General features: G+C 37.4%; 1 protein-coding gene and 1 long non-coding RNA gene across 3 annotated transcripts in view; one reads left to right on the forward strand and one right to left on the reverse strand.

The window, feature by feature from the left end:
- LOC124180892 (potassium voltage-gated channel subfamily H member 2-like) overlaps positions 1-23,880 on the reverse strand; it is a 79,386-nt gene that overhangs the window by 658 nt on the left and 54,848 nt on the right. Inside the window, exons 9-23 of one of the 2 annotated variants that reach the window (XM_046566807.1) lie at positions 22,668-22,908; positions 21,034-21,215; positions 17,667-17,753; positions 13,052-13,206; positions 11,805-11,925; positions 11,607-11,727; positions 10,862-11,171; positions 10,136-10,472; positions 9,423-9,622; positions 9,225-9,349; positions 7,919-8,014; positions 7,152-7,292; positions 5,909-6,245; positions 4,996-5,073; positions 1,541-1,780 (exon numbers count right to left, since the gene is read on the reverse strand). In XM_046566807.1, coding sequence (XP_046422763.1) covers positions 1,541-1,780; positions 4,996-5,073; positions 5,909-6,245; positions 7,152-7,292; positions 7,919-8,014; positions 9,225-9,349; positions 9,423-9,622; positions 10,136-10,472; positions 10,862-11,171; positions 11,607-11,727; positions 11,805-11,925; positions 13,052-13,206; positions 17,667-17,753; positions 21,034-21,215; positions 22,668-22,908 — 2,771 coding nt within the window. Of the gene's footprint in view, positions 1-1,540; positions 1,781-4,995; positions 5,074-5,908; positions 6,246-7,151; positions 7,293-7,918; positions 8,015-9,224; positions 9,350-9,422; positions 9,623-10,135; positions 10,473-10,861; positions 11,172-11,606; positions 11,728-11,804; positions 11,926-13,051; positions 13,207-17,666; positions 17,754-18,584; positions 18,606-21,033; positions 21,216-22,667; positions 22,909-23,880 lie in introns of both variants that reach the window. The other variant, XM_046566806.1, reaches the window with a different exon arrangement.
- LOC124180902 lies at positions 3,473-4,672 on the forward strand. Its single transcript, XR_006870329.1, has 3 exons — positions 3,473-3,555; positions 3,802-4,069; positions 4,460-4,672. It is a non-coding gene; the product is annotated as an uncharacterized LOC124180902 (long non-coding RNA).

A 23,880-nucleotide genomic window follows, 5' to 3' on the forward strand; every position in this document is an offset into this window, starting at 1 on the left:
TTTCGGTAAAATGTCAGTAACGGAATCTGTATCCAAAACCAGCCTTGTATATCTACTTACAATTTTGATCGATTTTATTAAGAGATTGTCAAACATTGTGTTATATTTATCGAATCATTGTTTCCCGAAGATCTATCAATTTGAAAGTAAACCAAGAGAAAGTTTTAGTTGCGGTTTACTGTACTTGACAATTTTAATTTTTGTTTCATACTAAGAATAATCGAAAAATATTGTTTCGTCGGTACGACATAAAAATTGGTTTCCTAGCTGTAACTAGAAAATCTTGTATTTGTGACTTTTCTTTTTCATTATGGGCAATGCTGCAACATTTTTTTATAATTGTTGCGAAAATTTGATTTTGGCACAATAATAATCATTTGAGTAAAAAAGTGCTTCAAACCAAACAATCTGATTTTGCCATGCAGTTTACTGGAAAATGTATACTAATAACATCTATAAACGCACAAAATTGTAACTTGTTGTACCTCGTTTCGCTGTATAAAATTGCAACAGTGTTCAACAAGTTTTTTCAACAATATCTGTTTTACAGAATTTTTCTAGTAAGTATGGAAAATGAAATTTTTGTCAGCGTACGAAGATTTTTTGTACCGGAATTATAAACGAAAGCTTAAAGCTCGATGCTTCGTTTCGAATCGCTTCAAAATTGCTAAGAATCTAGAAGAATTGGCATTGTTAAATCTTTTATTTCACCACATTGCATCGATATTCTGATTATGGTCCACAAATATGGGAATGTTAAATTGACAACTGGAAAAAAAGAATAGCCATTTAAGCGAATCTGTAAAATACATAGTCCTTGGTATAAACCGAACCATCGCCGAGTGAAATCGACTAAATATGATCTGTTAGATCTTCGGCAATTTTGGACCGATCCGAAGTAAGTATCGACTTCCAAGCTAAAATTTATAAATTCAGTACTTTTTATTTTTGTATTTTTAAAGAAATCATTGTCGCTTTATAGAGATTATAAGAAATGTATAACAACTCGATGTAAGACTGTCTCGTAATAAAATCAATGAAAATGATCGATTTTTGGTCAAACAACCTCTTTAACAGAGTATCTTCATACATATATAGATTATCTAGATGCAGAATTTACTGAGATTATGAAATATATGCCGATAAAATTATGGCAGCACATGTGTTTTTTTTTTATCATTCAACGAAATACTATTTTGTCGCCAAGACATGGGAGAGGGGGGATGTAATTGGAACATTAATTCAGGTTTCTTCAGTGAAAACCTGATATCGTTTGAATAAATATTACACCAAATCGGGTAAATTTGTTGTCACCATACTCTGGCACAACCCGAATTAATAATCTCCAAAATTCTTGGACAAATTTCGTGGTAATTTTTTAGTTGAGACGCTGTTTAAACCATACAGATAGATTTTTTCCCTACTCATCGACAACCGATCTTGGTAGTTTAGTTTTTTTTCGACTTTAAAACTTGACTTGAACCGATTTCTCATCGATTTTTTCGCGGATTAAACTTCGTAAAACTAATTCGAAACTCACCCGGTCCTGAACTCGCCTCTCCTAAAGGCTGCCGGCTGGCTGTGCCAGGCTGACGGCTGATGATGGGCCTGTTGGACGGTGGCTGGAACTGCCAGATCGACGGGTTGGCTTTGGGACCTCGTAGGTCCTGGTCTGCCGTTCAGGGCGGACTGTAGAGCCGAAGCCAACGCCGAGCTTTCCGACGTTACCGTCAAGCGCGACGTGCCCGATGACGCGAAGGTCGGCTCTCGGGTTGGCGGCCTGAAAATTGGGCCCATCATTGAAACGACGTACTTATTTATTTTTTTTTCTTCTTCTAATGCCCGTGATATTTAAATTTCATAAATTTGATGCTGTTATACCTACGATTTGTTTACATTTGGTGCTGTCTAGCTCTTTACAATAATTATTGTCACCTTACTACATCGGGTTATTTCCGTAAAGCACCCCCATAACGATCCCTAATTATAGGCAATTCAGCTCAAGAGTTTAGCTCAAAGTGTGTGTGTGCCCTGAATTGCCTATAATTAGGCATACCTACGAGGTGCATCAAGAAAATAAATCGTCACACTGCACTGCGAACTGAGGTGAAAAGTTCATTGAACGTGATTCTTCAACTCTCTGAAATAGTTTGGTTGATATTTAGCGAGAGAAAATATTTATCCCATTATTTGTTTCGCAAGAACGTTGTGCAGCATGTGTTATTGATTTTTTTTTTTTATTATTCGAGATAAAATTATCAAGAAAGTACGAGATAAGAGCTTTTACTTTGAATCGAATGAGGGTGGTTTATTTTTATTCTGCACCCGGTCCTGCAGTGTCATTTTAATTATACGTAAAACTCAACGTCTCGCTGTCTGTCTGTCCGCACGTTAGCTAATAACTTCAGGACTACCGAACCGATTTTTATTATGTTCTTTGCTCTGGATAGCTAAACAATCTGGCTAGGTTTTACAGAGCAATATTTTCGGCAATAATTTACAACGATATTTGTAAGCCAAGTCGGGACGTGATGACACACTTATACGAACACTGTCTAAACTCTTACAGATAAAGGAAAGTTATATTCAAGAGTTTTCAAGGTCTCGACGAGCTTTACAAAAAAGTCCACGAGAGCATATGGTTATATTTGATAGTTTTACCGTAACAAGCATTTGAAAATATTTGTGGGTGAAGCCGTGACGAGTTGCTACTATGAAACCAAATTGTTTTCTAGAAGCGAAGAATCACGTAAATATTTGTTCTCCGATCGTGAGATTGTACAAAATATTAATTACTGTGTACGCACACGAAACGGAGCTTCTATTATGATGATTGTCTATTTATTCAACGATCAAATTCTAAAAGCAATATTAGGTTTTAAACGTATAATATTATGTGCATTTATTCTTTTCAACGAATATGTGAGGCTTGGGGTATTTAATTAATAATACGTTACGTGTATAATAAGCACAAAAGTATACTACCGTACCTACGTATAAATAGAAACGGATAAAAAAACGCAGGCGGAGGAAAAATTTATAAATTAATGAATTTAAAAATATTTGCATCGCGGGTAATTGTGAAATGACAATCGTGATGTGTGCGGATTTGTTCGCGGAGCAACGCGAGATGTCATTTTTCGGCTCGACGATTGCATGACTAACGTAATCCGTGGAGATATGTAAATTACGCGTTCATTGATACATCATTTTTCTTTATATAAATAATGAAAATAAGATAGAAATCATAAGCGAAGGAATGAAAATTCACTCCGGTGTTTGGTATATTTAAAAATAGTAATCGCAATTTCTTACGTGTTGTACATATTACATACGCATGAATTAACCTTGGCAAATAAAATTTGTCGCCCGATAAAGTAATCTCGGACTCAAGGTTTGAGTGTGATAAGTAAAAATTAAATAACGCCGTTTGAAAGCCAAACATTGATAATTGAACAGTGTCATGGAAAGACGAGAAAGTAACACGAAAGACGAAATTAACGATAACAGGGAACCGAGGAAAGGCACAAATTCTGCTCGCAGTGACAGACGCAGGTGAAAATTGGCGTGATTAACGAAATCGAAAGTCAACGAGACGTACGGTCAGGTAGAAAATATGCCTAATCGGATAATTTTTGTGGAATTAATTTTTGGACGAGATAATTTTTTTCATGGAAATCGGGAAAATTGTACAAACTTTTTACCTTAATCTTAAGATTTCACCTGACGGTACGTGTACGTTCCGAACGAACCAATAACATCTTCTCAGATTCTTTTCTTCAATAATATTATGCAAGTCAGATCTCAAGAGAACAAGGATCGAAAGGCGGTTGATAATCCGCGGGCTTCGTCGGTCGAAAAACGGAAGCACGACGAGAGCAGCGTTGGTGAAACGAATCGCGAAGATCGGCGAACGATGCGCCGGCGCATAGAATCAAACTCGATTGGCAAAAATTTCGACGGCGCGAATCGGTCTTCGAAACGGGTTTCGAGCCAAAATCGGCGTCGTCGGGTCAACCGAAAGTCGACGATGAAAAACGGACGAAGACGACACCGGCAGGGGAAAGAGGTAAAAAATTTCCCTCCGTAAGTGTTTGGAGGATATTGTATTTTATGTAATTCAAACGCGGTTCGTGATAACGGTTGATAAAATGTCTCAAACCAAGAAGTCGCGTCTTTTAGTTGCGAACATTGATTCAACTGTAACAGACGATACTGAAAAACAATGAACTGGTAGAAAACGGTTCAATTTATTTTTTTCATCGTATTGACTCGCAGACGAACTATCGAAAAAATTCATAAAACTAATTTCAACATCGTTGAACTCGTCATCGTTGAAACTGACAAACGAGACGTTTTTTTGTCGCGAAAAATTTGGCATCATCTTCTGGGAAAGTGCAGTGGAATCTCTTCAAATTTCGACATTGAAAAATAGGGAGCTAATATTCTTTTTCCAAAGATCCTGGGAATGTCCGAAGCGTCGAAGACGATCGCGAATCGAACTCCGAGGCGACGTACCACCAGATCATCCTGCGCCATTGTCCCCCATTACAAATCGGGCGAGGTTTCGTTACCGGCTGTTCCGAAACGCGTTTTTAAGGCCCTGCATATGCTTCGTCATGAGAAATTCTTACGAGCCGTTTCCCGCTACATCAAACCAGCCAATTCACTGCCGGGGAAGAACTAAGAGTGTAACGCATTATACGTGGTATCGAGATATTGTGCAGTTGGATCGTTGAATCATTTGCAATTTTAATTATACTGTTTAAAAAAATTTCCGTGTGTATATAATTACCGTACTTCGTATACTCTATGTAATTACATAATTATTATGGTATTTATCGTGTAAATTATGTATTATATACATACATCTCTATATACGGTTATTTCCCACATACGACGGAGCGTTGTAACGGGTAGGAATGACAACGAGAAAATTTTTACCAAGTATGCGCAACATTATACTTATAAGCATATATTACTACTGAACGTCACCTTTTCAACTTGTCCAATTTATCCAAAACAAAAGACGCCGATATCAAATGCAACTGATCCAGGGATTTGGAAAGAAAGCTTATCCGGGACAGAAGAAAAACTGTGGGTCTTTTTTTTCTTCTTATTATTCTTCTTCTTCGATTCAGAGATAAGAAGGAAAAAAAATTGTAGAATCAAACATGCGATGATGACGATGATGATGATGATGATAGTGATGATGATAAATATCGGGATCAAGATTAATTAAAGAACGCGTAATGAATAGTGAAATCATAAAGTGCGATATGAGGTTGAAGATCGTAATGTCGATGCAGCGATGCAAGTTTAAGAAAATCGTAAATTTTCGACTTGAGGGATTTCCGAAATTCGGTATCCTAAAAAAAATCTAAACGCACTGATATCGCAAAATCGTTAATTAATTCAGAATATATAGTTATTCTTTACATGCTGTATAACGTTACCAACTCGAACCTCGCGCAAAAATTCTCTTCTGCACAATTTTTGTAATCTGACAAAAAGGCATGGTAAGAAAAATGCAGTGTATACTTTGAATTTTGATGTCAATGTAACACTATCTGATACCGAATCTCTGAATTAATCCAAAAATTGTCCCGCGGTAGGGTGGAGGTCAAGCCTTAGAAGGATCAATATTTGGAATGGCCGATATATCGAAATGTCAAACATGCGAAAATCAAGATTTCTAACAATTCATCTTTCGATATTTTACGTTCGCGCCTTTGAAGTTTCGATATATCGATCGTTCCAAATATTGATCCTTCCAAAGTTTGACCCCCACCCCCGTAGTAGTCCGAACGTACCAATTTTGGTTAGATTCGCTACCGTCCCCATTTTCCCATTGCAGAAAAACAAATCCCTGAACAATGAATTCGAAAGAGACGTTATTTTCTCCTACCTGAACAAACTGTGCGAGGTACTCGGCTGGATTTTCCCATGTCCATTGCCGTAGCTGGTTGAAGTAGGAATGCTCGGAGGTTGCGGTTCGCTCGCCGATCTCTGAACGAGAGCCGGTGCTCTTCCGGTTGATTTTATCGTCATCGCAGGTGCGGTACCGGGTATCATTTCGATGCTCGAACTCTCCCGCGAGGAGTTCAGAGTCTGCTGGAGGAGGGCCAGGATCAGCCTCACGTCCCCGGCCATCGAGTGCTCGAGGGACGTGACTTGCCGGGTGAGTTGGTCTATCCTGGCGTTTATTTCGTCCAGTGGCCGGCCTGGACCACTTTGGAATTCACCTGCGAACCAGAGTGTCATTTATGCGGTCGGCTTTTTTCAGCCCGGTGTTAGTTCGTATTACGAAGGGTAGAGGTAAGGAGAAGTATCTCATACGGGCTTTCGACTGAAAAACTCTCCGCCAAAAAGCGAAAAACAGTGGTTGAACAAGTCACCAGAATGGCGCTCATAAGCAATAAAGGTAACGATCTGATTGGTGCTCAGCAATCAGTGTTCAATCGGGTTGAACCTGATTGGTACCTTGTGAAACTTTTGCTGCAGCAAGGCCATCTCAATTTGCGGACTTTACGGACACTTTCTGGCACACGGAGATATAATGTTCCTTGCCTCAATCCTCCGTAGTTTGTCCATACTTCTACAGGTTACATGATATTCTGTCAATTGCGCAGTCTGGTTTGATGTCATTGCGTGCAAAGGACTTGATCGTGAGAACTGTTTGAGTGATACTCTCTTGATGAGGTGTGTTAGTTATAGGTATTGCAATGTTGCACTGTGAGGTGGTTTTAATGTACCATGGAAATATTCTGAAAACTTGTTTCCTTGCTTGAACAGAACATGGCGGAGATTTCGCGAGTGGTTCACTTGTACCCTTTTTATATAGTGTCTATTACTTGTCAATCTCATTGGATGAAATCGTTTGAAATCTCTTGAAACCTGTCAACATTCCGTAAATTCATACGAAACGTCACGACAGCTTGTGCGAAATAGTTTGAAACGCGAGTTTCTGAGATCTTTGATGCTTTTCTCATCAGATACGATATCAGGGAAACTCCCTTCAAACAACCCCCTTCAAATCTTCTCTAATACCGTGAACCTCGAAGCAAGGTATGCAGCGAACCAGCGAAACTCGCGAAATCGCGTAGTAAATTAATTGAAATAATTCTAGTACAGTAGCAGCAGAACCGTACCGTGCGAGTGTGGATGCTGGGGCGGTGATGGGGTCGTGTAGTGACTAGAAGTGGTTGATGCTGGATGGGCGGCAGTGTGACTGAGGCAGCTTTCGCCGGCAGCCGAGCTCCGCCTCGCGGGTCTAGTCAGGGGTGTAGTAACTGCGGAACAGAGCGAATAATGAGTAGCTGCAAGCTGCTTGGCGAGTGACTACCGTTGGCTGAGCTTAAGGGGGGCGATGCAGCTTGGACGGTCTAAAATCATACCTACTTTTTGAAGTTTTTTTTTAAAGAAGAAACCAAAAATTTGTTAGAAAAATGTTGGAATCGAAATTCAAAAATATAGCTATGCAGCACTAATCGACAAAAAAGTCGATCCGCCACCGAATTGAAAACGGGGTCTTTCGGTACTTGTATTCAATGAAATTTCAATGAAAAAATGGAAAAATGTTCTTCAAACTATAAATAATAAAGCCTTCGATTTGAAATTGCTTTGTTTATATTTTCTTTGAGAAAAAAAAAATAACTCCTACAAATAGGTATGATTTCAGACCGTTCAAGCTGTACCCTCTTCTTAACGAGACAAGAAGGTCAGGAAGGATCTGTATAGGACCCGAAATGAGGGGTCTTCATCACCGTCGGGTGCTTTTCTCTCTTCTTCGTACGTCGATGATCAACGTATGGAAATGAGGATGCGAGTGATTGGATATATTTGACGATGCACGGGCGGTGACGAGGTGATAATGGCCGTCCGTTAGCGACGGTCGTATATCAATGCATGGACGTACCTTGCTTCGCGAGGTAGTCGTGGCTCGTCAGTGGCTGGAGGTGTATCTTGTGCTGGCGAAGGTCCGGTATGCTGCGCTTGAGATGGGTTAGCATGCCTGAACAACCAGGTTACAAGGTGTTAACAAACCGGGAGATGATAAAACCGAAACTCAATTCATTCAGTATTCAAAGCGCTTGGGAAGGAAGTGTATACAATTCGTTAAAAGATGTGTGATATCGATCGCTCTTGTCTGCTCTCCGAATTTCCGTGGAGTTGAAACAACACAACTCGCATGGTGCAATGAACATTGACTCTTTAACACTAAAACTACCGAGGTAAAATAACATGAAGTAGGGACATTAAAATGAAATAGTAAAACCAGTCTAATTCAGTAAAACAAAAAATGCATTACATGATTCATTTAGTTATCGTTGTAAAAGTCATTACATCATTGCGAGGAAAAAAATGTAACACTGAGTAGGAATTTTAAAATGAAATTGCAAAACCAGTCATTTTACCTGGTCTGGTAGTTCTCGTATTAAGAGTGAAATTTCCACGCCAAACGCTTACAGACAATAAAATCACTGTGAATATTCACTCGCTTGGACTCGGAGTTGCGCAGTTTTCACTCTCGCTTAGTGATTTTTCACACCACTTGAGTGAATCCTCTCACTCCAAGACATTAAGAGAGTGGTGTAACATTATATCTTTTCACATCTTTATCATGACGACAATGCAGACGATGATTTGTGTGCGTGTGTAAGTTTCGTATCATTCAACAGTGCAGCAGTGCTGTTGCATCGTAATACGTACCTTTTGGTTATCATACCGTGAATTTGCGTCATGCGTGCAGCGAAATCTTTTCGGAGACCATAATCAGGCGAGTCTAACAAGAACTTTGGGAGGGAAGAAGCGGGTGACAGACGGTACATGGATTCACTTATAATCCTTCTCTGACAGATCGACATTCGCATCATTATTCACAGTCCGGAGAGTTACCGAGATCAAGCATCGGCGGCGGCAGGGTGCGTTTAATCGGGCTGACATTGATCATCAGGATCGCAGTGTAGCTGGTGTTTATAGCATCGTGCAAAGACCATTCATTCGTGTCGAACCAAACGAAACGGGGAGTGAGGATGAAACGAGAACCAAAACCGTGAAATGGACAAAGGCGTTCTACGTATAAGCACATAATGTACAATAGACACGAAAGCAAAGTATGCAACACTAACGATTTATGATGTAAAATGCATCATGAGTGGACTTTCAAGAAGGTACAATACGAATACCGACGTGATAAGGCGATTATAAGTCGCTGTACTGACCGGTTATCGAATTCAAGGTAGAACTCCGTTGCTTCGGCTCGTCGAATTCCAGGTTCAGAGGCGTCACGTCTTGACCGGCTTTGTCGGTGCTGAACTCGAGGATCCCGTGACCGCTGCCTCTGTCACTGTTGCAATAAAAAATTGTCGAACATGTCGTCATCCTTTGAATCACTTTTTCGCCACCACATTTTTACTTACTATTCTTCCTGGTCGTCCTGCAGCGAGTCCTGTCGCCCAGTGGGGACCAGGTGTGATCCCGGTGGCGCTCCTCCACCTCCTCCTGGACCTCGACGGTACCTCGGAGGCCGGAAGGCGAATCGCCTCGCGTCGACGTCCACGTCGGTTGGCGTGCTGACCGGAAATCGAGCCGACATTGGATCCACGCCAGCTTGTTCCTCCTGTTTGTACACGCGTCTTATTAGGCAGGTTATATATAAATCGGACTCGAGTGTCTACTGTATGGAAAAATCTGGTAAACCTCGATCTCTGATAGGGAACTTTGAAATCAATTATTGACCAAGTTTTTGAATTAATTAAATTAATTAATGTGTTGAAAGAGGGATGTTGTAGAACAAAGGTTTGCAAAGTTTCACTGGACCTGATTTACTGTTACATATCTATCGGATTAAAATGTCTCAGCAATTGGATGAAGAAAACGATAAAACACGGTACGTTAACTCTAAATACGTCACACAACATTAACACCAGAGTTAATTGGAACGTGATCGGAGACCGCAACTGTCCAGTCCGCCAATGAGTAAAGGAGTCTCTAATACACCCGGAAAAGTGTCTAACCTAATCCTGCAACTTTCGAGGGGATTTCAATATCACAGTTTGGCAGACACCATTGTCAGTTATCGCGAGAGTCCGACTCTCTCACAATCAGTTTACGATCAGAAAACGATACTCACGTCACGCATGTTGAACGTGATTTCAAGGTTGGTGCTGAAGTGGTTGGCGAACTCCGGATAGAGCGCCAGGACATCGAGCAGATCGTCTCGGTGTATCTTGTGGAGGTCGCAGTAGGTCAGAGCGCGTACGTTGCAGGATGATTTTCCGACGGTTGGATAAATGCATGGATTCTCGCCGAATATGTCGTCCTTGCCGAGGATCGCCATGACTATGTCGTCCTTCAGTATCTCGATGCTACCGCGCGATATGAAGTAGAGCGAGGTGAGCACGTCTCCTCGGTGAACAAGCGTGTCTCCCGGAGGCGCGTGCGTGGTTTTGAACTTCAGGGACAACGCTCTGCGAAATTTATCAACATTTTGTTGCGGTTACAAGACAGTCTCCACTTGTGTTGTGCGCTAAAAGTCAACAGTTGAAACAAGAGAAAAGAACCATCCACCGCAAAAGCATCCAGCAATGGATCTCTATGACGAATCAAATGGGAAAGTTGCATCAGAATCGTATCAAAAACACCAGAAGTTTAATGAATTTCAACGTTCTCGTTGTAAAACTTTCTCTCAAAATCGATGGTAGCACGTCTTAACTTTTGTGATACGTATTTGCTCATAATCATTTCTATCGCACAGTAGAGACATCCTTCCATCCGTGTACATACCATGACTGACGCGAACAAAATGCACGATTTTCTATTCAGACCCCGAGTTTTGCTTGTCAAAAATTAAACTCACCTGAGGCAGCCTTGACTCGCTCCCTCGAATGCCGTGCAATTGCTGAGCAGGTTCCTGTTCAGATGCAGGCAAATATCGGCCTGCAGACACTCGGGGAATCCCTTCAACACGCTGTTCATGTCGATGCCGTTCGTGTAGGTCCAGGCATGCTGGAAGTACTCCTCGAGCCTTTGCCGAAGGGGGTTGGGTATCTGGTGAAACTTTATGAACTCTCTCACCCTCAGCATCTGGGTGTGGTACCTAGCAGTCCCGCTGTACAGCCTCTGAATAATCGCCGACACGTTTCCGAATATACTCGCGTACATCAGAGCTGAAATTCGAGGATGTTGATCGAAACAAGTAGAAACATACTGGTGAAAACGATCGATACGGAATCGATAACGTGAATCGATTCTGGGTTTTGGGGACACTTTAGGTTCACATTTTTAAGTAACACTGAATTTCTTCGGGTTCCAAAGAGATAATCTATGTCAAGATCGTATTATAGTTATAAGTTGTTCCTTCCTTACTTCCGTCCGCATTACTGTCTAAGAAAGTATATACATGTATAATTTACATAACGTTACAGGGTCGAAGGCGAGGCTGCGGGATGATTTATGACTTCTAATTTGTTTCCTTTTACTCGTTTTTTCCCCTAAAATTCCATCTCGCGCCGCACCCTCATTTTAAAACTGTGTGTGTAAACTTGTTATGTAAATGATTATTGATCGCTGCAGATATGCAGAATCCTGAAAGTCCAACTCACATCCTATCAGCATTACGATTATGGTGAATATTTTTTCGGCGTCAGTATTCGGCGCAACGTTTCCAAAACCGACCGAAGTCAAGCTGCTGAACGTGAAGTACAAAGCTGTCACGTATCGGCTCTGTAAAAAAAAAAAAAAAAAATTATAACAGTTCAGCGTCAAGCTCACGATATTTACTGTCGTACTACAATATTTACCTTTATACTCGGACCGCCGGTGTCGTTTAGGTGATAAAATTGGTGGGTGTCATTCGCCAGTATGTCGAGCCAGCCAACTTTACTCTTAAGCGATGACCTCTCCGCGTTTCCGATAGCATACCTGAAAACGGATTCGATCTAAAAATATCGTAAACAAGCCCTGTTCTATTTTTTTTTTGTACATTCGTTCACACAAGTTGGCCAAGAATAGTGTTTTTTATTTTTATATCTTCGGTGAGGTTCCCGTACCTCAAAAGGATGCAATAACCAGTCTTCACGGGACCAGTAAAACGTCACTTATTTTGACTATTAACGATGCTTATACACGCATTGCCAACGGAAATAAGCCACTGACAGTGCCATTCTACACACAATGCCGAATATGAATATCTGAAGAAAGTTTGGCTTCACGCGACAATGACACCAGGAAATGTATTTCTGTAATTCAATTACCACTTATTTTAGGAATACAGTACAGAACAAAGTATTTCCTGGGGTTATCCTAACATGAAACAATCAAGTTTTTCGACGATTTTGTTCGGCATCGCATGTAGAATAGCGCTGTCTGTAACTTTTTTGCGTTAGTGACGCGTAAGCGTAAGTAACAGTGAAAATAAATCATATTTCACTCGGTCGGTAAAGACTGACTGTAGCATCCTCTTAAGGATATAATAATTTGCGCAATACTCAGAGTACGACCATCTTGTTATACAACGATATTAATTTAGAAGAAACGATTTTTGGGGTAGAGGTAAAAAAAAAAACTGGAATCGTCGATTGACAGAAGGACCAGAATGTCGAATACTCATAGACGCGAAAATCTTATTCGTAAAATTTAAAAACGTGTGAAGTCCAAGTATAGAAAGTTGAAAATATTGACAGGTCGAAACAAAGAACGGCAAAATCGAGATTCTGAATACGATTTTATACTATCGAGAGGAATACTGACGATTCTAGAGTTTGGCATTCTACGTTGTGACCTTTCTATTATTCTACTGCCCCATACTTTGACCTTTGACATTTTGAAGATCTGTGAATCAAGTTTCTCCTTCTCTAAATATTCGATATTCCGGTTCTTCGATTTTTCGATCTCTTTCCACATTGGTACCCCCACCCGATTTTCGCCCAATCAACAGCCTCGAGGACATTTTTTTCCGCGTCTCTCTTCTTTCAACAAGCTTATTCGCAACAAGAACAAAATACACGAATCAACGAATAATGGGAAACAATTTCTCCTTCTCTCTTACCAGATGCAGGCAAGCCAGTGAGCAATGAGAGCGAACGATGCCATTAGGAGAAGAAGCACCGCAGCGCCGTATTCGCTGTAACGATCGATCTTCCTTGCCACCCTTACTAATCGTAGCAATCTGGCAGCTTTTAACAAACCAATCAGAGTAGTCGTCTGCAATAAAATGGTAAGTTTTCCTGTTTTTGGTAATGCTTTTTTTCATTGCTCCATTTATTTTTGATACTTTCTCTATATCGATTGATTTGTTTATCCGATCGACCTAGTCTCACATTTCATTTCTATTTTGACGCACTTTTTAAATCTCGATTCCCGGGATCTATTTTACGTACATAATGAATAACGGCGTTAATGTTTTCTTTGAGACCTCGTGGGATCGATTGAACGTATCACGTGTTGAAACAACGACAATGAAGACCGTTTTTTTTTTTTTTTTTCTTATCCTCCATTTGGAAAAAATTTAGGACCGTTCGATTCATTTCCGTTTCTCGTTATTGACACCGTCTTCTTCGATGCATCGTAAGTGAAGATGATGAAAAATCGAGCGAATCCGAAAGTTGACGAGAGACGTGCTTGCAAAATAACGCGAAAATTCGCACCGCGTTCGCGATTGTTGGAATAAATGAAGAATGAGGGTAATGTGAAGGAAGAAATTGTTCATTTCACCAAATCGAAGTTAAACGATTACGAGATTGAAATACGTTGTACATCGCGCGCGATTCACGTTGCTGAATTGATTGCAGGTACATATTTTTTTTTCTGGGATTCGGTAATGAAGGTATAGAAATATATGTGCGGGAACTCGATGAATTATAAATGACGATGCAGGATATACAAATGTGCGATACAGGTTTTTTTCTTTTCATCGGTGATTTTTTCTCAATCAGATGAATGATTGTCTACATTGTCTAAGCGAAAATGAAATTACGAATGAATGAACGGATGAATGAATGACCAATCAATGGTATGGTGAATGAATATACGTATATCTATATGATATATACATACTGTACATATATTGTACCTACTACATTATGTATAGGTATATACAACGAATTACAAGCATGCATTGCATATTTTTTTATCGTGGCATTACCAAATATATAAAAAAAAGAATTGAAAAGGAGAAGCAAATAACACAAAGCTAGATGAACAAAAATAAATAAATGTATCAATAAGGATATTAAGAAGAATACGAAGAATCGAAATTTATTGTAATCACAAATCACTCGAGCCTTGAGATTTTCGTTAGGGCGTATAAAATAAATTCAAAGTCAATACGAATAATAAAAGAAAATCGATCGAAAAGAAATTACGAATTAATCCAGTAGCGAGTTACAAAATTTAATATTAAAATTGTGTCAGCATTATATGTATAATAGATGTACTGGATCATCTGCGTGACGAGAAAATAATTATTGAATTGAAAAAAAAAAAACAGATTCGCAAGAGTGAAATAAAAGAAGTAAATAACCGATCGCAATTTATTATAGGCAAAGGTAAAAAGTATAATACAGGGTTGAATAATAATAATATCAACAATAATAATAACAATAATAATTGATTATTATTATTGTATATACATGTATATGTATTATGTATAAGCGATATGTAGGTAAGCTTAAAAATTATACAACTTATGCGTAGTGAATGTTGCACGGCAAAGCGATCGCGTTTGTGCAAAAAAACACACGCACGCGCATACACACGCGCAAACGCACGCGCACGCGTGCGCCTGCAGAGAAATAAAAAGCGGCAATTGGAGAGATTGTACGAGTTTAAGAAACAAAATGTATTTTAAATAAATCAGTGGATATAAAATGAAAATCAAATTTAAACACACACGCACACACACACACGCGCGCACACGCGCAATTGCATACGAAGCTTGCAACGTAAGCGTATACGATACAACGATAACGATAACAGTAATAATAATAATAATAATAACAATAATAATAACAATAATAATAGTAATAATGGGAATAATGATGATAATAATAATGATAATAATACTAATAATAGTGATAATAGTAATAGTAACAATGGAGCAAGAATTATAGAATGTGATAATAATAAGAACAAAATAATGTGAATATTAAAAAATAAGAGTGAGAATGTACCATATTGCCATATATATGTATATATATGAAGACAAGGATTTTACGCAATTAGGTGTTCAGAGAAGTGATGCATATCATATGTTTAAAAACAAAAAAAAAAAAAATTGGTTGCTATTATTGTTGTTGTTGTTATTATTATTATTATTATTATTGTTGTTGTTGTTGTTGTTGTTGTTGTTGTTGTTGTTGTTGTTGTTGTTATTATCGTTAGATGTTACATGAATGCAAAGAAATCGCTAGAGAACGAGAAGAAAATAAAAGAAAATAAAATTTAAAAAAATGTTGAAAAAATAATTATAAGATATCGGTGATAAAAAAACCGATCGAACAGATTAATATTTATTATTAATGTTGAAAAAAATTTAGAAAAGTTTAAAAAGCTTACGTACAATTTGAACCTCGCGCTGTACTCTTTCCGGACTTGTGTTTTTATTGTACATATCAGGGTATTCGTGTGAAGTTTGTACGTATGTTATTCATACTGATCGTATATCATGTTTGCCCTCCTCTTTTTCGGTCTTCGTGTAATGTGCGTTTGTTTGTTTGTTCGTACGTTTTTCTGTTTTCTTTTTGTTGTGTAAGTGTACGTGTTTGTGGATGACGTGTAAGAGTATGCAGATTTTGGAATGACTTTGGCAAATTTCATTGTCGTCGTTAAAAGTCTTGGACGAAAATAAAACACACATATATCCGCGTAAGAAAGACGCAATCGATAATTACAATTTACTTAATTACTTGTTTGTTTTTTTTTTTTTTTTTTTTTCCTCACTATGGCCAATTCGTACGCAACATCGTCGAACTTCTTTTAAGAATCTACTCGTCATAACGTGCAAAATAATTCTTTCCCTTAATTTTTTAACGCCTCATAAAAATGTGAGAAAAAAAAAAAAAAAATTTCCCTGGAGGAATCGAAAACGATAGATAAATTCGTTTGATTATCGACAATAATGAATTATTTTGACTTGTTTTCACAATTCCTTTACATTATATTCGGCATATGAATATGCACGATTTTTAGTAGTAGAATCGATTAATTGAAGGACAATCAATTCATCAAGTGATCATACGATCACGAGACTTGAATCGAAAAACAAAGTAACATCTTTAAATGATTGTTTAAAATTTTTTTGCGTATTTAAATAAGGGCAGGTATGTCGCTCGTAAACGACGGATTATTTGTCATATCTTACAGGTATTATTGTCGGGTGCTGAGTATACAATTATACGTGAAAATAAATTTGCGCATTTTTTGTCTTGAAACAAGGCGTTCTGTTGTGCAATTTTTTTAAATGAAACATCATCTCAACTGTTGTACGAATCGTCAACACCGGAATCATACACAAACCATGCTGTAGATCGCCACCACACACGCGATAATAATAATAATAATAATAATAATAACAAATTAGGTTAATAATTGTAATATGTTTTGCAATTGTAATACGTCGTTAATAATAGAAAATGAAGGAAAGGGCAAAAAGGAAAGTAAAAAAAAAAAAAAATTTCCGTCAAGTTTGTTCTCGCTCTGGTCAATCTTAATTTCGTTTGATTTTGCATTTGATCTCGAAGTAAATGATAGTAAAGGAAAAGAAAAGACAAACACACCACGAAAAAAGAAAACGAAAAACCAAAACAATCTATACTATTTATCTATATACAGAGTGATTGTCTAACCGTCGAACGGTACGTCGTCTGCTACAATGTAATGCGCATGCGTTAAAATTTGAGAGCATTTGTTTCTCAGGGCGACCGACCGTCATAAATTCAAATGACAAGTCGCCGGTGTGTATGAAACGTGAAAAATTTCGACAGAATTCGGTGTTGAGCGCAACTGCCAGCGAGAAGTGTCAAAGTTTTTAAGGTTAGGTTCACGACGGTCGGTCGCCCTGGCGAACAATCGCTCTCGGATTCTGGCGCATGCGCGTTAAATTGTAACAGACGACGTATCGTTGGGCCGTTAGATAATCACTCTGTACATGCCAGTGTATATATCTATACGTGTATAAAATACCAATTTCATGTGGTCGGTTCTTTTTGTATCATTTCAAAATTTAGCGATATAACAAAAATTGATCAACTAGAGCAAAACAAAAATGAAATAGCGTTTTCACTGAAGATCCAATCCAATCCGTCGCTTGTGTTACAGAAATACAGAAATATAACTGTACATAATGCAGTTTTTAATCGCGTGGTCATGCAAATAATTTAGCAAATACGTGATTGAGAAAATCGAGTAAAGAAAAGTTCAGCTTTCACTTCATCGCGCAGGATAAAAGAGAACGAATTGGCAGTTTGATCCTGATATGCGTGTAATAATAGATACGTTTTTGCGTATGTATTGCATGTGTATACAATATGTATATGTAGGGTACGTGTATGTATATATATATATATATATATATATACATATTTATTAATAATTTGTATATCGTTGTGTAATGTAGCGTGTTTTAGGTAAAGTTATAGGTATGTACATATATTGTCAATACCTACGTTTGAACCCCTCGGTCTTTGACGTTGGTAATTCGCAGCCGAGTGAGACATACCTGCCCCCCCGTAAAGCGCGTCCTCGTTAGAATTCTTAAAAGAAGTTTATAACAGGCGAAATTATAAGGAGGAGAAAACGGCAATAATAACAATAATAATGACGATGGTAATAACAACAACAATATAACATATAGGAATAAACGAAACGATATATATCATGTATACTATGTGTCTATAATCCAATGTAACGATGGTGATGAAAAATATTCAAAAAAAAAAAAAAAAAAACAAAAAAGGACTAATTGTAAGAGAAAAATTACAACTTCATATATCTGTTCGAGCATGTCGAGTATGTATATGTTTGACGTACGTGAACTGGTACATGTCTATATACAGACATATATATACATGTATATATATGTGATATATATGTATAATATATATATATGACATATATGTATAATATATATATATAATAACAGTGATAACATAGAATTCGATGATAGAATATAATGAAACGTGGGTGTACAGTGTATTTGTGTGAGTGTGTGTGATTGATAAAAATTGCCTTTTGTCAAAAAACTGTGCAAAATAGTATATTGATATGTAAGCAAATACATATGTATGTATATATATATATATATATATGCAAACACACACACACACATCTATATACATATATGTAATATGAACCTGTGTACACACACATGCGTAAATGCACCGTTATGTGCATGTATATACGTGTACGTATATGCATCATACATACATATATATACATAATACGTGTGTTTGTGTGTGTGTATATATACATGTATATATATATATATATATATATATGTATATATATATATAATATATAGAATAGGAAAAAGTTGTTCGCTAAACATTGTCTTGGAATCTGCGTTGTGATTTCTGCTGACTAACCTCATCCTTGTCCAAGCCGAGCTACGGAAAACCACTAATGTTAAATTTTCGTCACTTTTTGTTTTCACTTTTGTTAAATTTGTAATTGCATTTTTTTTTTGTTTTGTTTTTCTTTATTCAATACTTTTGTTTCTTTGCAATTATTTAATTTTATTTCATATATTCGGTAGGTATTTTCGGTTTCTTTTTTTCTTTTTTCCGTCTCGTTTGTTCGGGTTATCAAATTTTCATCATCGATTTGCTTCGGTTTCTTGTTCGTATCTTTTTCTCATTCTCTCTTTCATTCACTTCTCCTTCTTTTTCTGCGCTCGCGGATTTGTTTCTCTTTTCTTTCTTTTTTTTTTTTTTTTGTATATATTTGATATACATTGACTCCGTATTTTGGCAACGTTATTTGAAGGCAGAAAAAAGCGTGACTGTTGTTCGTACAGTATATCTTTTATACATACGTTCTGCAAATTTCGAATGAATTGCGAGAAAGGAGGAAAAAAAAAATAAACAACGAAATTGTTTGTTATTATATAGCCAATTCTTGATAAGCGGAATTGTTCTTTTTCGGCAAAAATAAAAACATATCGGTATAAATTTCACCGATTGTTGAATTTGTTCGTCATCGCCGTTGTATGTATTCGAAGGAGAGATGAAGTCGTTGATATATTATGATATTATTTTGAACGAAAGAGAGAAAGAGAGAAAGATGGAGAGCAAATGAGAAAAATTAAAATAGAATGACGTATACGAATGAAATAATAGCATAATATGAATAAACGAATGAATTTCATTTGACAAAGTATAAAAATTTGTAAAATTCTAGGATTTTACTGCGACATGACTAAAGTTGAACTGATATCATATTATATAATGTTTTATACATACATGTATAGTGAAGTACAAAATTTCTTTTCCTTTCTCTCTTTTTCTCGCGGCGTTATTGTAAAATTTCTTTTTTCCTTCCTCCGAATTCTGCAGTTTCATTTAATTTCATTCTATTCTATTTGACAATTTTTTTTTTTTTTGTTATCTTTTTTTCTCTTTCATCGCTTCAGCAAACAACTATTATCATATATTGCAGTATTTATGTATAGGTACGACAATATTAGTAATAATAATAACAATAACAACAATATAACAGCAACAATAATAACAATGACAATTAATAAATAATAGCAATAATCTATCACGGGAAACATAAATCAGATAAAATATGAACACAATTTTGGAGCAGAGAGAATCGAGGATATGAAAGTAATTGAAATTGTTTTTTGAAACAATTGTTCAATGACGGAGAATTTTGCATAGTTGAATCTGAACTGCGGCATTCATGTATTTGAATGAAAGAAAAATTTGAAGAAAAATAAACAAAATAACACCCTGCTGTCGATGATGAAACTAGCGAAGAGGGTTTTTGTTAAACACAACGAAGAATAAAGTCTAACGAAAGAAAAGAAAGAAAAGAAATTATTCCCTCACTTATTTATACATGCATATATAATATATGTATATATATATATATTTGTTTATAGACAGTATATAATATTCTATACTCGTCCAGCAATTTATTTAGTATTGACTTTTCTCATTGGATCCGTTAATCTAAGAACTAGACGAAGACCAAGAAGGAGAAGAACAAGAAGAAGAATACGAACAAGGAGATTGATTATAAGATATAGTAACGAATATGAGAATATAAACGAAAGGAAAGAAAAAAAAACAACAACTAAGCGCCAATTCTGGTAAATACATCTATAATAGACATAATTTCCGACTTAACGTCTCGTTTATGTGACAGTAACAAAATATAATGGAAAAAAGATACTCCAAAAAATTAATAGTAAAAAAAAAAAAAAAAAAAAAAAAAAATAGTAGTAATGATAATACGATAATTCGAATAATGATATAAAAGTAGTATAACGAACTTAGGGGCTAACATCGAATATATAACGACGCGTACGTACGGAACGTCGTCGGATAAAAATTCGACTATTTAAAAAAAATGAAATTCTAAAAATTCTCGTCAACTTTTCATCACAGCAAGTTGCAGTAGGTATATTTTATCCATCAACAAGGTACGTAGAGTTAGAGAAAAAAACGCGAGTTTTCATCCGACGTGGAACGCACGATGGGGAGGGATAAGAGATATACCGAAGAACAAGAAGGAGAAGAAGAAGAAGAAGAAGAAGAAGATTGAAAAACATATGTAAAAAAAAGTTAGAAAAAAAAAAACATCAAACGAAAGGGAAAAATGATTTGTGGGTTAAACGCGTCGAGTACGCCCGTAAAAATTTTTGATTATTCGTGGTATCGTTTTTTTTTTCCCTCGTTTTTTTCTTTTTGCAAAGTTTTTTCCATGTACTTTCCGTTTCTCATATAAATTCGTAACACATATCGATTGGGTTTTCGTAATTGTAATTATACTCATAAAATGTATTATCTTTGCTTTGAATCGTACCTCGTCCGTATTTGTGCCGAAGAATAGGAGGTCGAACGGTATTGCGGCGACCAGGTCGATTATAAACCAACCCTTTAGGTAGTGTACGGCGATTTTGCCAGGGTGCGAGACAACCTCGTCGTTCCTATTAACGAACGTTGTCCGAAAGTTTATCAGTATGTCGACGATGAAGGTGACGTCGACTGCGGGTGAAAAAGAGAAATCCAGGAAAAACAAATGAGAGCAAAAAAAGAAAAGGAAAACGATCGGAATATCATTCGACGTCGCAGATGATAAAACACCCTCAACTCTATTTTATACGTACATGTATAATACAGCTTTACACTCGAATTTACGCTATATCATCCCAACTTTAAACGTCGAATTTCCTGCAATTATATACCGGGAGAATCTCTTGAAACTTGAAAATCAACCGCGCATGCGCCAAATAATTCAATCTCATTGGTCGGCGAAATCTTCCCGCAGCGATATTCTTGTCTGCGATGCGGGTGAGCCAACGTACGCAAAATGTGTACGTTTGAATTTTCAAAGAGCGTAAGCGTTAAATTCCGACCGTTCTTTGAAGAGTCAACTTTCCGACCCAACAACAAATGCTTCCCAAACCCTTCCGAGTCGCTGCCTCGATTATTGGAGATCCTAACCTCGAAAATTCGTATCAACTACTTCGCCGCCAGAAACAGAGTTTGACAGCTGAAACTCGGGATGGCCAGCCTGCAACGAAGAGCCGATAAAACTCGCGCATGCGCGGTTGATTTTCAAGTTTCAAGAGATTATCCCGGTATATGTATATATATCTACTTTGACCGGTGGTCGACGGAAAGGAGATTCCTTTATCTTCAAACCGTGCATCATGATTTTGCGTAACTTGACCCTAATAGGTCACACCTCGGTAGAAGCTGATTAGAAAACACCTAACTCTGGCGTGAGGATTATAATCCAAGTAACTCTACCGGGAATGACAAAAAATAATCGATAAGTTTTCCGATTAATCACATATAATCGATTATATTTAAAACTCGATTATTTTTTCTCACAATCCGTTTCTGTTTTTTACTCCCATGAACGACGCAATACATTATCAATTAATACGATTCAAGTATCAATTATTATCATTGTCTTATTTACTAATCAGCTATTTGATATAACAAGTGTAAGGTTAATCAATGTTTTTACCTGAAATTGAAAAATATTTCGAATGAAACTATAAATTATCGAAAAACTGTTCCGCCATTAAGACTATATACTGAAATTTAATAGATTTTCGTTTCAAATGCGGTGTTTCAAGAAAAAAACAAAAATATTAAATAATCGATTGATCGATTAATTCTTACCGATTCAATCCAGTCACGTTCGACAATTTTTTTCGATTCCATTATTTTTAGCTTAGTGGCCATCGCCAATTACTCTACGGACCTCGATGATAAAACGGTCAACTTGTTCGCACGCGCATAGAAGCTAGTTGTTTGATAATCGGGCTTCCGTAGAGTTACTTGGATTATAATCGTGACACAATCAGCCTCCCTTAAGTTGAGCGAACTTTGTCAGGGACCATCGTTTTCTACTTTTCGTCGACCAGCCGAGCCTCCCATCACGTACTTCATAATTTCAGAATGCAAGTAGAACCGAGCTCTTACCGATTAGGTCGATCACGACGATGGGATTGCTCGTGTAGTTTTTGCTCTTCTTCGTGTAGTCAGGCTCGGACAGCAAAAAGGCAGCGACGTACGGCGTGAATATAGCCGTGTACATCACGAGGAGAAGTATCAGCCAGTCCCACACCGCCTTGAACGGCGAGTAATGGAGTATAGTCCATTTGTGGATACGGGGCGACTGCAATTTGTACTCCGGAAGTACGTCGGCGCCGAGGGAGAGCACCTGGAACAAAAATCGCAAATTTATCGACCCTACGCCCATTTTTTTTTGTCGCGTCTCAGGAACCAAAAAATCCCGCCTTTCAAACCGTGCACGACAAAATTCCAAAACGGACTTTTAAATAACGCATTAACTTTTCCGATGCATTGTCATTTTCATTAATCATTAAGTTTACGACGCATAGCGTGGAAAAGATTTTCATTTGAATGTTGAATTCAATGGTTAACGTATGATTTTTTGACAAAAATATTTAAAACCCCGTTCCTTACCATTGCACCCGAAAGATCGTTGCGATTCGCTGTTTCTCAACACGATCGTATTTTCATAGACGCAAAATACTCGAAACAGCGGAGTCTGACTTCCGCAAGGGTTAAAGGCTGCGGTTGTACTCTATGTGGGATGTTACCTACATGCACCCTATAAGCGCGTCTCGTCAATAATTCAATAGACGGAGCTCGATTTGTAACCCCAGCATCGGAGCTCAGGTATAATTGTGAGTGGGCGGGTTAATTACCCTGAGGATGAAAAAAAAAAAATAAAAACTCCAAATAAATTGTATACATTCTGAAGAAAACGAGCGGCTCGATTATCGTAGGTATCGATTCTTTATCCGTAGAAAAAAACGGACACGTACCGGTGTAAGCGTGCACTAGGGTGGTTCTTATATTTTAGTCATATCGGAATTTCTTCCCGCTTCCATCCCCCCAAGAGTAATCAACATGTATAGAAAAAAATCTAGCCAAGTCCCCGAATTTTTTCGTCAACTCTAACACACACCGTCAAGCAGTCGAATTTTTGTGCGAAGAAATGCATACGTATGAAATTTTGTTTAAAAAAAAACTGTGTATTACGAATAAAAACAATTTTCTTAAAAAAAAAAAAAAAACAATTCAAATGCATGCATATTTCCGTACGAAAATACGACTGCTGGGATCTGGAAAATTGGAAAAATTCGGAGACTTGGCCAGATTTTTT

This window comes from Neodiprion fabricii, chromosome 4 (genome assembly GCF_021155785.1).
Source record: "Neodiprion fabricii isolate iyNeoFabr1 chromosome 4, iyNeoFabr1.1, whole genome shotgun sequence".
In the NCBI taxonomy this organism is placed as follows: domain Eukaryota; kingdom Metazoa; phylum Arthropoda; class Insecta; order Hymenoptera; family Diprionidae; genus Neodiprion; species Neodiprion fabricii.